The sequence below is a fragment of the Nomascus leucogenys genome, chromosome 10 (assembly GCF_006542625.1).
Source record: "Nomascus leucogenys isolate Asia chromosome 10, Asia_NLE_v1, whole genome shotgun sequence".
Classification (NCBI taxonomy): Eukaryota; Metazoa; Chordata; class Mammalia; order Primates; family Hylobatidae; genus Nomascus; species Nomascus leucogenys.
The window spans coordinates 42,200,583-42,215,151 of NC_044390.1; the positions used below are offsets into that span (position 1 = coordinate 42,200,583).

Sequence of the window (14,569 nt, forward strand, 5' to 3'; positions counted from 1 at the left end):
TCTAATCACATTTGACTGGCCCAAGGCTAACAAGAAAACGCTGACTTTCCAGGCATCGGTGACCTTCAATGACAAGCTGTAACCTCCATTCAGGAAGAGTGAGGGCAGTGGCACCCAGCCCATGGGACTCTGTACTCACAGATGATGACAAAGACCTGTAGTCTTCTGGTCTCAGTGGGTAAACCCTCCCCTTTCCTCCATGTGGAAGCCTGATGCCTCCTTCACTCGGCCCATTTGCCAACTCTGTAGGGCATCCTCCTTCCTTCTCACAGACCTGCTGAATTCTCATCTCATCTCCTATCTGGTCTCTTTGTTTCTCCTCAGGTTATTTTGGGTAAGAAACATACCCTCAAAATGGCTCAGATACTAAAGGATTTGTTGGAAGGAAACGGGGGTGTTTTGTAAATGCTCTCCCCCAAAAATGTGAAACAGTAAACAGATAAGAGTGACAAGTGATTAGATGTGACATCTGAGACCAGAATAATGAAGCAACCAAGAGAAGACGATGATGATGAAATCAATAGCTATAGCTAATACTTATTGAATGCTATTGAGAGGCCAGGCATTGTTGTAAACATTGTGCATCAATTAACTCATTTAATTTTCATAATAATGCTATGAAATAGGTTTATTACCATTTTACAGATGGAGAAACTACAGCATGTCACAGTGAAACAGTTTGTCCAAGGTCACAAAGCCAGTATACATGCAACTTGGATTTAAACCCAGGTAACAAGACTCCAAAGCTTAATGCTCTTCACACACACACACCTCAAAGCTCTTAAGGAGTATGGAGTGTTTCTTAAGTCCACAGAAGATGCTCAAGAAATGGTTAATAGGTATGATTGAGGAAACAGTATGTTGTCAGTGACACCATAACATTATTATTATATTCTGGACAAACAGTGTTAGTGTCCCCTAAGAACATGTGAAAAATGCAAATTCAAGTCAACTCATACAGAAACTCTAGGATTGAGGCTTAGCAATCTGTGCTTTCACAAGTCCTTCCAGTGATTTTTGACACACCACTAGAGCTCAGAACTACTAGATTCCTTTATCCCATCCCTGTGTAATACACATGAGTAATGCTCGGTAAATTTTCTTGAAATGTATTTAATTTAGCCTACTGGATATGGATTCAATAATCCTCACCAAAATACTGCTACTCTTAGTATAAAGAGCAGGCCATTTTTCTCTAAGTTTGCTAGTCTCCCACTAAGGCTAATCTTAGTGAAATTTTTTTTTTTTTTGTCGGAAACAGTCACAGAGAAAGAGTTCATGATATACAAAATTATTTTATTAGATGCCAAACTTTTATAAACACCATTTTATTTCTTTTGCAGCTTTAATTTTTAACATTGTAACATTTACTGGCTCCTCTGGGTGACTAAATATCTTCACATGCCCACTAGCTAAAAAGAATTTCTAAGTAGAACTCAAATGAAACTGCAAGCTAGTGCTCTAAGAAATGCACACTTATGTTTATTTGCTCTCCTATAGAATCCTGTTTACAAATAGCATCACTGCAAAGATTTACATGGAATTTCTAAATCCTTCAGGTTGCTCTACCATTCATCTTCTGATGTCTGGCAAGATAAACACTCTTAGTGAACACTTTGCTGCATCTCTTAAATGAGATTTGTCTCCAGTTTATTTCCTATAGAATAAGGGATACACTTGGAACTGAGCAATTCCTTCAATTTCTAAAGTTTCCACATTCATACAACTTTTCTCCTGTAGGAGTTTGTAGGAGATTCCTATTGCCTATAGTCTTTCCCATATTTGCTACATGTACACAGATTTTAACTGGTGTGAGTATACTTATGTCAATTAAGGGATTAATACTGACAAAGGCTTTCCCACATTTACTGACTTCATATAATTTCTCTACAGTATAAACTCTAATAAAAACATCTGCATCATTGCTAAAAGTCTCCCATGTTCACCACCTTCATACAACTTTTCCCCAGTATAAATTTTTCTGACGTTAAATAAGGGAGGATCTATGAATGAAGTTTACCATGATAAACACTGCTTCTCTTCTGTAAGATTTCTCACATGTATAGGGATTCATATGACCTAAAGGCTTTTCCACACTTACCACACTATTCTCTCCATTATGTACTCTTTGATGGGCAGTAAGATTTGAGCCTTTGCTAAAAGCTTTCCCACACTCACTACATTTATTTGGCTTTTCTCCAGTATGAATTCTCTGATGTACAGTAAGGTTTGAACTACAGCTGGAGGTCTTCCCACATTTAATACATTTGTAAAGTTTCTCTCCAGTATGAATTCTGTGATGTTGAAGCAGGGACGACCTATGACTAAAGGCTTTCCCACATATACTGCATTCATAGGGTTTCAATCTAATGTGATTTCTCAAATGCATATTCAATGATTCAAGCTGGTTGAAGGATTTCCTGCATTTCTAAACTTCAAAGGGTTTTTCTTCAGTATGAATACTCTGATGCTGAACAAGAAATGAGAAGCTACTAAAGACTTTGAGACATTTGTTGCATTCATATTTTTTCTTCATGCTGTGAATTCTTTGATGTTGAGTAAGGTGTGAGCTACAGCAGAAAGCTTTCCCACATTCTCTACACTCATAAGGTTTCTCTCCAGTATGACTTTTCTGATGGTGAATGAGAGATGAACTATGAATGAAGGCCTTTCCACATATACGACACTCATAGCGTTTTTCTTGCGTATGAATTCTTAGATGCTGAATGAGAAGGGACACACGACTAAAAGACTTTCCACAGTTCATACATTCATATGGTTTCTCTCCAGTGTGAGTGCTCTGATGGTTAGTAAGCGATGAGCCATGGCTAAAGGCCTTCCCACATTCAATACATTTGTAAGGTTTCTCTCCACTATGACTTATCTGATGTCGTGTAAGGGATGAGCCATGGCTAAAAGTCTTCCCACATTCACGACATTCATAGGGCTTCTCTCCTGTATGAATTCTCCAGTGGCGATTGAGGATTGACTGTTTGCCAAAGGCTTTCCCACATTCACTGCATGTATAGATTTTCTCTCTATTACAAGTCTGGGGAAGGGTAAGAGATTTGCTCTGGTTGAAGGCTGCCCCACTTTTATTAGAATTTAAAAGTTTCTTTCCACCATTTATTCTCTCACTTTTTATAACTGACTTTTTTGATAAATTCTTCTTTAATATATCATATTTGTGTGAATTCCCTTCAGCAGAATTGTTTTGTGGTTCAGAAAGAGTAGACTTTGAATGAAAGGTGCTTCTAAATATGTCACATTCTGTATATTCCAAATTCTTATTAGAATTTGAAAATTCATAACTTTGTTTTACAACTTTTTCTGTTGTTACTGGTTGGGGTGAATCTTCATCATAAATATCCTTCTTTGTTGATAATTCCTTGTTTTCCCATCTTGATTCCCAATCTGAAATATATCAAGAAAGCAAAGCACTGCTTTTTCTTTCTTTTTTTTTTTTTTTTTACTCCTTGAAAAGTAATTAGGAATTAGGAGAATTGGATAAGAAATGAAGCCCCCAGAAAACACATAGCTCTGACAACTCAAATATTTCAGTGACTTCTGAACAATGCTCAAATGGAGCAGAGAATACAAAGTTCACAGAAGCAGGAACAGAGTGTGATAAAGGAAATGGGTAAACTATACGAAATGGATAAAATAGTATGGAAAACAGGAAACTATCAGAAATAAGATGTGGAAGACATTCAGGATTACAAATCATCATTTTGTGCCTATATTCATATGGGAAAGATTGCATTTTGTTTCATAGCCTTTTTCTCCAACCTTCCATTAATCTCAATTTGCTGCTGGATTATCAAGCTTAAAATACAGAATTGATACTACTACATTAAACAACTGCAGTAAAAACAAAGTAATCTAAATACTCTTTATAGCTGACAAAAATTTAGGCTTTCTGAGGTTATGAAGAAACTGTGTGAATCATATTATTTCTCGAACATTAGAAAATATTATTCCTAGAAACATATATTTATATGTCCCTTATTTCCTCTAATATGTTCATATTTCATCTACAAAGCTCAGCTTTAGAAAAGTGATTTTCCATCTAACTGACAGCTTTTCTTAGCTTAAAACTATTAGTATATTTTTCTTAAGTAGAATTAAGAAAGAATAAATTGTCTTACTTTGTCATGAATATAGTAACAATTTGAATTATTATGATGGCAAAACCCTTAACCTTGATTAGGTGACATGAGTGATACAGATAATAATTTGAGAGGGAAGAACAATTGTTTTGAAAATCTAAGCTAAATATCCCTCAATTTTTCATTTCTATCTGAGATCTTTGAAGACAGTATCCCTAAAATGCCTCCACACTCACTATAAACATCTTTAACAAAATCTTCCTTTGTTTTGTTCACCATGACTCACCTGGAATCATACCTTTTGACAGTTTTTTCTCCACTGTCCAGGGCTCTTTTCCATCCTCCAATAACATGATCACATATGGCTTAGTTATGGAAAGACCTGCTTACAGGAAGAATATAGAATTGTTTAACCTATGGTCCTCTATTATGAGAGGCCATCACAAGAGGGACCACAGGAATGGATGAAGGGTGTTCACTGGAATGGAAAGATAAGCTTCAGGCAGGGCACGACAGAGCTGCACATTTCCTTGGGAGCATGGTACAGAAATTCAGCCATTCCCTTAGGAGGATCTCCAGCAATTCAGGGTGGCAAAAGAAAGGTGTCCCCTATTGGAGCGGATGGGGTGATATCCTTACCTACAGAGACCAGGTTCTCATAATTCTGGACCATCACATCCTTGTATAAGTCCCTCTGAGCAGAATCTAGGCATGCCCACTCTTCATGAGAGAAGTCTATAGCCACATCGCTAAATGTCACCTGAAATAGCAAATATATTTAGGCTCAGCCATAGCCCAGGCCTCTTCTTTCACTGAAGAAGGGGTAAAATCAGCCAGCTTGTAGAAGAAATGGAACAAGATTCAGGAGTTGTGACAATGATTGGGAATGTGATGTCAGGTAAGTAATAATAGGACAGTTATGTAGTTGGAATTATCATACAATAAAGCGGGCAGTTATGTGCTTAGAATTTTTATACAATGAGAATGAGAGACAAATATGAGAGCTTTGCTTCAGTAATTTTGTTAAAAGTTTAGAATTATATGAATTTTTAAAAATCAACATTTGACATTTGACAGCACAGAGTCAAGTATTTAGTTATATCTTTTATAGCTGACATGCTAGCTAAGTAATTAAAAATAAGGCTAAAGCGATTGTCTCTCAAATGGGATACTCAGGAAGATTCACTAAATCTCACAAAAAATGGGTTCAGAAAAAAAAAGACATCTTAATATTAAAGACTGATAGACATATGGTTTGATTATGTTCCCCAAAAAAGCATGTATTGAACTTAATCACCATTCTAATAGTATTGAGAGGTTAGATCTTTAGGAGACGATTGGGCCTTGAGGACTCTGCCCTCATGAATAGATTAATGTCATCATCGGGGGAGAGGGTTCCTTATTTAAAAAAATGAGTTCCGGCCCCCTTTGCCTCTCTCTCTTCTCTTTGCCCATCCACCACAAAAGGACACAGCAAGAAGGCCCTTGCCAGATGCTTGCCCCTTGATCTTGGACTTCCTAGGCACCAAAACCATGAGAAGTCAATTTTCATTATTTATAAACTACTCAGTCTGGGGTATTTGTTACAGCAGCACAAATGGACTAAAACATACACATAACTGATTCATAAACAAAAAAGAAAAATATATTTGTGTATATTTAAACTTTGTACTGACAAACATTTAATAATTAAAATATGAGACTCCTGGGTGAAAAGACTGAAGGATGGTTTCATGTCATAGATCAGGGGTCTAACACCCGGGCCACGGACTGGTACTGGTCTGTGGCCTTTAGGAACCGGGCAACACAGCAGGAGGTGAGTGGCAGGAAAGTGAGCATTACCACCCAAGCTCCGCCTGCTGTCAGATCAGCTATGGCATAGATTCTTATAGGAGCGCAATCCCTAGTGTGAACTGCACATGCAAGGGATCGAAGTTGCACGCTCCTTATGTGAATCTAACTAATGCCTGATGATCTGAGGTAGAATGGTTTCATCCCCAAACCACCACCTCCACCACCTCCCACTTCCGTGGAAAAACTGTCTTCCACGAAACTGGTCCCTGGTGTCAAAAAGGTTGAGGACTCCTGCCACAGACAGTCCTTAAATAGGACCTGGAAGGGGGAAAAAAAAGAGTAGATTTCAAAGAAAATATTCTAAGGAAATGCTCACAGATGTGCTTAGAAATTCTTCTCAATAGTACTCATTTCACAGTATTATTTAAAATAGTAAAACTTTAGAAGCTTAAATATTCAGTAATAGCTTATTGGCTAGTCAAATTATAATATGTGCAAAAAGTACAGCCATTTAATACAGAGTTATTACTGTCTGTGATTTGTAAAACAGACTGCTCTACTGTGGTAATTTTTTAGCTCTGAGAGTTCATTCAGTATTGTATTACTTTATTTGGATATTTTGCATGCATGTTCACCAGTGACACGGATCTTTGGTTTTAAAGGCAGAATTTACTTTTCTCAGGTTTGGGGAAAATAATTAAAATTCGAATCTCCTTCCAATGGCAGAAAATCATCTCCACAAATGTAGAAAAAAAAAGAAAGCAGTTTTATTACTGAATAAGCTAAATCAGACCTTGATGCACTTCAAAAGCAATCCACTATTGAGATGAAAAGGACACGAAGAAATCTCATCTTTTTATATAGGCAAGCAGATACAATCCAACACACATGTTTTCCAAATAAACAATAACTTATCCTCAAGTAAGATTTGACAGTTCAATTTGCTACACAAAATTTCTTCTAAATTCACCTGTTAATTGGAGTTGCCACTGTGTTAATTGCCTATATCCCAAATAAAAATAACATTTCTCATATCTTTGACAAACCAGTCATTACAACTTAGAGCCAGGGATGCTTCTTTCTTCCCCTTCAGTTGCCTGGGCAGTTCCCAAAAGAGCATAGGATATCTATCCTAGCACTTATTTAAATTTCCTATGCTTTCTTACTTTTCTACCAGTGCCACAATCTTCAATACAGGAGCCACTAGCAAACTTGGCTACAACATTTAAATTAATTAAAATGTAAAAATAAAATAATTAAGTAAAATTTAAAATTTATTTCCTCCATTGCTTAAGCCACAGTTCAAGTACTCAATAGTCATACAGGGCTGGTGGCTACCGTACTGACCAGTACACATGCAGAGCACTTCCACCACTGCAGAAGTTCTCTTAGACAATACTGCACTAGATCATGAAGTCCTGTGTGTCAGTGTACACCAAAATCCATGTACAACTTTTCCTAACAGGTACTTCATAAGTGTTTAGAAGATGAACCAATGAATGGTTTTGGCATTAGTTCACTTTAGCCTTTACTTTTCTTTTCTTTTAAGAGGCAGGTTCTTGCTCTGTCACCAAGCTGGAGTGCAGTGACATAATCATTGCTCACTACAGGCTTACACCAGAGGGCTCAACAAATCTTCCCACCTCATCAGCCTCCCGAGTAGCTGGGACAACAGGCATGCACCACCACACCAGTTTTTCAATTCTAATTATCTAATTATTCCAGGAAAACAGACTTCACCCAAGATGTACATCTGCTACTTACATCCCCTTCTGTGCAAGCTTCACCTTCCATGCCATGATTCTACCCCACCAGTTCTTCATTACTCATCTTATTAACTCCACAATTACTTACTAAGCATCCATTTGGTGCCAGGTACCACTCTGGGTACTGAAGCTATAACAGTCAACAAAAAAGAAAAAACATTCCTCCCACCAGGAACAGACAATGAGCACGTGCATATACTGAACACACAGTACATCAGCTAGTGAGTGACACGCGCCATGGAAAATAACAAAGCAGTGATGGAGGAGTGGAAGCGCTAGGCGAGGGAAGGTGACTGCAATTGCAAATAGGCGTTCAGGGAAGCTGTTCTGAGAAAGTAACCACGGAAGAAACACAGGAGATAAGGATGCAAGCTTGTGCGTATGTGGGGGAAGAATATTCCACGTGGATGGCACAGCAACCGGTGACAGTGGCTGGAGCTCACAGGAATGAGGAGGCAAAGAAGGAAGGTGGGATCAGGGAGGTAATGGCCTAATTGTACAAACAGGTCATTGCAGAAGTGACTCAGAGCCACTGAAAAATTTTAGGTTGAGGAGTGACAGGAATTTATATAGCAATAGGACGACGGTAACAGCTGTACTGAGAAGAGACTGATGAGGGTTAAGGGCAGATGCTGGGAATCCAGCTAGGAGGCTACTGCAATAATCCAGGTGGTTCGGACTGGGGTGGTAGTGGTGGTGGTGGTGATGGGCTAACTAATGGTCAGACGCTGTATACGGTGTATCGTTTAGATCCAACTAGAGGACCTGAATATGAGTTATAAGTCAAAAGGAAGAATCAAGGATGACTCCAAACATCTCTTCACTTGAGATCACATGGTACAGTTTTGACAACCATAAACCAAATAACCTTACATTCCAAAGTTGCATTGTGAATTACAGTTTAAAAATTTTGGCAATCTAGAAAGTCTTCTAGCGAAAACTGTAGAAAAGAGGAACACTGGGTGATAAGGACAATACCTTGGAACTCTCCTGTGGGCTCAATCCTTCCTATAGTGAAAGGAACCATAGATCTAGTCCCTTAAATGGACTTGATTAGGTGGGAACAGGCAGGAGAAGCAAAGCAAACACACAGAGGCCTAATAAAGTGTTTCAGGAAGATTTGGGGACACACCGACTTACCTGAGACATTATTCGGCAATTTCCAATGGCCAACAGAGTCCCCTTTCCAGGTTCTTATCTTAGAGATGGGCAGTGTCCTGAGGGCACAGAAGGGCAGGAAAAAGCAGTCATGAAAAATCAGGCTTATCTTGCGGCACCTGTGACACACCATAATGGAAAGACACACTGGTAATCACTCTCCGGAGCGTCAGTCTCTCCCTGGGAACGAACAGGGTGTTTCTCCGCAAGGGCTAACCATTTACCAGGTGCCACCTGCGGGGAAAATCAATTATTCTGTATATAAAAGACTCATAAAACAACGGTAACAACTTTATCAGCTCGTTCACTCTTCTCCACATTGCAAGGTAGGCATTCACATTATTCCAGATTTTTTTTTTTTTTTTTTTGAGACAGAGTCTCGTTCTGTCGCCCAGGCTGGAGTGCAATGGAACGACCTCGGCTCACTGCAACCTCTGCCTCCCGGGTTCAAGCGATTCTCCTGCGTCAGCCTCTTGAATAGCTGGGATTATAGACACGTGCCACCACGCCCAGCTAATTTTTTTTTTTGTATTTTTAGTAGAGACAGGGTTTCACCATGTTGGTCAGGCTAGTATAGTGGCTTACGCCTTTAATCCCAGCACTTCGGAAGGCGGAGGCGGGAGGATCGCTTGAGGTCGAGTTCTAAACCAGATTTTTTAATGAAGACAAAACTGACATTCCGAGATGCTGAACCCATTTGTTCAAGGTTGCACAACTGAAAGCGCCGGCTTCATGACGACATAACCCAAAAAAAACTGTGGCTGGCGTCTGCTCTGGCGCCCACTTCGCTCTTACAACAGTGCCAAGGGGTCGGCGCCGTCATCACCCCGCGTTTACACGGCTCAACAGGAAGGCCAGGAAATGCCCAAGACCCCGGCCGGGGTCAAACCGCGGCGCGGACCCAGGGCCTGAGCCCCGCCGCCGCCGGGACCCACAATTGCCGGAGTCCTCAGCAGGGCCTCGCCGTCCCGCAGGCACCTCCCGAGCCCGCGTCTCCGGGGACCTGACGCGCCGCGTAGCTGGTGAGCGGGTAACGGCGGTCGGGAACGACACTACCCCAAACCGTTCCTTAGCTTGGAAGCCGCCGCCAGGCCTGAGGCTATCGCGGGACTGACCCAGTGCACCGCCCACAGCGAACCACATTTCCCAGAATCCTCCGCCTGCGGGGACCTTTATGAGCTGCAACACAAATGTCCCGGGAGCCGCGAACCGCCGGCACCGGAAGACCACACTTCCCAAGGATCTCTGCGGCTGCGCGGACCTGGTGCCCCGCGGGCAAACCAGTCATGGCTTGGTAAGTAGCTAAAACGCCTGGGGCCGTCGACCCAGAGCCGGCCAACTAGGACCATGCGCAAATTGTCCTGGGGCACACAGTTGTCGTCTGGTGAACGACACACCTCGGAACCAAGGGACACCCTCTATTTATAAGGGCCATGGCGCCTGGACCAAGAAATTACATTTCCCAGAAAACTCTGCAGCCGTGCCAAGGTCTTCCGGGTCATTCCTGCGCTCACACAAACGTTTCCCTCTGAGACATGGGCAGCCCTTGCTGGTACCGCGCAAGTGCTCGCCGTTGCTAGCAAAGGGGCTCCTCTCATCCCCAAACCCTGCTGCTATGCTGTTCACCTTCAGAGGTCTTTTTGTTTTTTTGGCACTCATTTGCCCAAGACGATAGCTCACAAAACGCCCTGTGGCCCGACTGTCACGACTGTAGTTCGCCAACCAAGGGCATTTCCTGGAAATGCAAGGGGACACGTATCTGTGACACTAACGGCCGTTCTGACGTGCGTTACGCCTCCTGGAAGGACTTGGAAATACTGAACTTGAGTGAGCACTGGGAGGATGGAGACCCTCATCCTGGGAGGAGTCACTCCTCCCGCAGCCATCAGAGCCTGACGCCCCCTCTCCCTAGAAGTGCTTCTTAGGCTTTGACCTTTCCCGGTCCACCCAAAAGTGCAATGGACCTCTCTGTATGCAAGCCAGAGCAGTCTACTGTTTGTGTATATTTGGATTGTTTACTTTCTTTTTAACACTTAAATGTTAATTGACTTCACTCATTTTTAAAATTATAAATAGTGTGGCTATAGACTTTTTTGTACTTAGTAAGTACTGACCTGCATGATCTTCGTGAAGCAGTGCTTCTGTTACCAGAAAGGGGTCCCGATCCAGACTCCAAGAGAGAGTTCTTAGAGCTCACGCAAGAAAAAATCTGTGGGAGACCACAGTGCAAAGCCAAAACAAGTGTATTAAGAAAGTAAAGAAATAATGGGTACTCCACTGTTAGAGCAGCAGCTTGGGCTGCTGGACTAGGGATACTTGTAGTTATTGCTTGATGATATGCTAAACAAGGGGTGGATTATTCATGAGTTTTCCAGGAAAGAGGTGGGCAATTTCAATTTCCTGGAGCTGAGGGCTTCCCAGCTTTTTGAACCATACAGGGTAACTTCTGAACCTTACCGTGGCATTTGTAAATTGTCATGGCACTGATGAGAGTGTCTCTTAGCGTGCTAATGCATATAATTAGCATATAACCGAGAGGTGAAGCCAGCTGGGCTTCTGGATTGGGTGGGGCCTTGGAGAACTTTTCTGTATAGCTGAAGGATTGTAAATGCACCAATCAGCACTCTGTGTCTAGCTAAAGGTTTGTAAACACACTAATCAGCACTCTGTAAAAACACACCAATCAGCGCTCTGTGTCTAGCTAAAGGTTTGTAAATGCACCAATCAGCACTCTGTAAAAACGGACCAAACAGCACTTTGTAAAATAGACCAATCAGCGCTCCGTAAAATGGACCAATCAGCAGGATGTGGGCGGGGCCAAATAAGGGAATAAAAGCTGGCCACCCAAACAACCAGCGGCAACCGCCCTGGGGTCACCTTCCACGGTGTGGGATGTTTGTTCTTTCACTCTTTGGGTCTGCACTACCTTTATGAGCTGCAACACTCACCTCGAAGGTCTGCAGCTTCACTCTTGAAGCCAGCGAAACCATGAACCCACCGGGAGGAACAAACAACTCCAGCACGACTCCGGACGCACCGCCTTTATGAGCTCTAACACTCACCGCGAAGGTCTGCAGCTTCACTCCTGAAGCCAGCGAGACCAGGAACCCACCAGAAGGAACCAATTCCGGACACATAACAAGCAGTGAGGACACCAAAGGTCAGTATCCTCGCCATCTTGATTTTGGTGGGTTTTGGCCAGCTTCTTTACTGCAACCTGTTTAACCAGCAAGGCCTTTATGACCTGACCTGTAGCTTGTGTCGACTTCTAATGTTATCCTGTGACTTAGAATGCCTTAAGTGTCTGGGAAGTAGGTCTCAGCCTTATTTTACCCAGGCCCTATTCAAGATGGAGTCGCTCTGGTTTAAACACCTCTGACACTTCTACCTTGGTGTATCCTGTGGGTATGGTGGTGAATTCCTATAGCAGCCACAGTTTTAAAAAACACTGGCATCAGCTGGCTTCCTCTCAAAGCTTAGAGTATGTAATAAGGAAAGTCTGGATTGTGCAAAGTATGTTCCCGTCTATGATTTTACTGTACAATGATTAATTGTTTTCCAAAGTTGTACCAATTTTCACTCCTACCAGAGTTTATGGTTATTTTGCTTGCCAACTCTTACTGCCAACACGCTTTGTGAAACTTTAAAAGTTTAATAATCTACTAGGTGTGAAATAGTAACTCATTGTGGCTCAAAGTTGCATTTTTTAATTGTTAATGAGATTGAGAATCTTTTTGAATGTCTGTTGGTCTTAGTATTCCCTTCTCTGAGAATTGCAGGTCTTTTGGTCAATGTTCTTTTGGAATGATGACCTTTTTAATATTAAAATGCAAGAGACATAGGAAGAAATGAGGTTTGAGATAGTGAGATAGTGCAGTGACTAGGTTATTAAGATCGTTTCCCACTTAGAATCCTGGGCTTTCAACTGAAATAGTAACTGAATGTGTTTTCTGGAGTTTGGCATAATGTTTCTGGTTATGAAATTCTTAAATTCTTTCCTGCTTGGGATTTGCTGAACAACTTGAATCTGTGACGTGTCATCCCTGGTGCTCAGCAAACTGTTCCTCTCTCATATATTGCCTCTTCACCATTGTTTCTCTGCTTTGAGAACCCTAATTCGTTATGAGGCAGGTGTTACCACTCTATCCTCCAGGTGTCTTAAATTCTCTGTAATTTTCGTCCTTCAATCTCTGTGTTGCGTTCTGGATAATTTATTCCGATCTATTGCCCATTCATAATTGTCTCTCCAGGACATTTTAATTTCAATTTTTCAATTTTTTTAACATGGTAGGTATAGTTGCTTCATAATATGTATCTGATAATAACAATAACTGAAGATTTTATGGGCCCCTTTGGGTGTTTATTTCCAAATTCTTCAGTCAGTTTGCTTTGCTTCCTTTTTTGTTATCTTTGCTCTTGAAAAGAGATTTCCTGTAGCTTTCCCATATCCTTAGATGAAAGTGCCTTTCTCTTCTAGAGATTATATAATTTTTTTTTTTCAGACAAGACCAGGATCCCTCTGGAACCACTTTAAACAACACTTAAGACATAAAGTCCCTGCTCAGTCCATCCAGAAAAGCTTACATAGGGATTCTTCACTGTTTCTCCTTTTCCTCATGATCTCACTGGAAGAATTATGGTGGCTTTCCATTATGAGTCCTCAGATATTTGGAATATGAGTTAAGTTCATGAGTGGAGAGAGGGCCAACATTAAAGGACTAGATGTGACTCAGGGCATAGGGGAGAAGAACTTTAAATGGAGGGCTAGTCCTTTTGTTTCAATAGCTATGTCTGGCCATCTCGTAAAAAGCATTCCTGTGAAGTTAAACCCCTAACTTGAGAATGCCCCATCGTTAGGGAAGCAGGAGTATAGGAGAGCCAGAGGATGCCATTTTAAGTATAGTTCCATTTTGAGACTAGCAAAGTACATTCCTTGTCGGTCATGGCCCCTAGTCATGGGGTGTTTATAGTTGAGGAAACAGCCTAAGGAAACCTACAGGGACACTCCTACAACAGTGCAGAGTCCAGATGTCCCAATACCCGTAACAATATGTGCTTTGAAGATAATAGCTATGTTTTGATGTACTTACACACTGGAATGTCCAGGTTAGTTTAAGTGAATACTGTAATAATTTTTTTATTCTGCCTGCTCACCCACACATAGACCCAGCTTAGCTTAGTTTTTTCATGGATAAGACCCCTATATAAGAAAAACTTAAAGCCAGTGCATTCCTCCTCTTGTTTTCTGAGGGCCTCCTGCTCACTAATGGTGTAGCTTCTAATAAACTTGATTCTTTCACTGCACTCTGCGACACATCTTAAATTCCTTCCTGAACAAGATCCAAGAACCCTCTTGGGGTCTGGATCGAGACCCCTTTTCCAGTGACACCCTGACTTGCGTTGTTAGCAGAAAGGTTAGAGGCACTGGAATAGAGAATGAGGAGCAGAAATCAGGGGTGTGAGGTAGAGAGAATCATAGGCATAAGCAAGTCTGACTTAAACAAATATGCCAGACACTTGAGAAAGAAAATGAGGCAGAGAGAGACAGCAATAAGGAGAAACTAAAACACATTACATGCAATACTCAACCCACTCCCTTCCACTAGCTCTTAGCTGCCTTCTGTCCCTTTCCTATTTAAAATAATGCAATGTTTACAATCAGTAATTTTTGCTGTTGGGATTTATCTGGTCAAGGGCACATTTTAGAATATAAACTTTGGAGAAGAAAAGCCAGTTTATGCT

The 14,569-nt window shown here is 41.3% G+C and overlaps 2 protein-coding genes and 1 pseudogene across 3 annotated transcripts in view; 1 reads left to right on the forward strand and 2 right to left on the reverse strand.

The window, feature by feature from the left end:
* The window catches only part of ZNF181 (zinc finger protein 181), a 54,903-nt gene extending 52,747 nt beyond the window's left edge, over positions 1-2,156 (reverse strand). The window contains exon 1 of the mRNA XM_030820208.1: positions 2,102-2,156. The gene's annotated coding sequence lies outside the window, so the exon portion shown is untranslated. The remainder of the gene's footprint in view (positions 1-2,101) is intronic.
* LOC100594689 (zinc finger protein 181) lies at positions 1,276-9,969 on the reverse strand. The gene is given in 5 exon segments (XM_012500217.2): positions 1,276-3,414; positions 4,396-4,491; positions 4,749-4,869; positions 8,810-8,886; positions 9,769-9,969. Coding segments are annotated over 4 exon segments (1,653 nt in total). The 5' UTR covers positions 8,819-8,886; positions 9,769-9,969; the 3' UTR covers positions 1,276-1,987.
* A 109-nt stretch (positions 9,970-10,078) lies between these two features.
* Positions 10,079-11,434, forward strand: LOC101179416 (annotated as a pseudogene). Its single transcript, XR_178835.3, has one exon. The product of XR_178835.3 is annotated as an uncharacterized LOC101179416 (transcript).
* Positions 11,435-14,569: the final 3,135 nt, after the last annotated feature.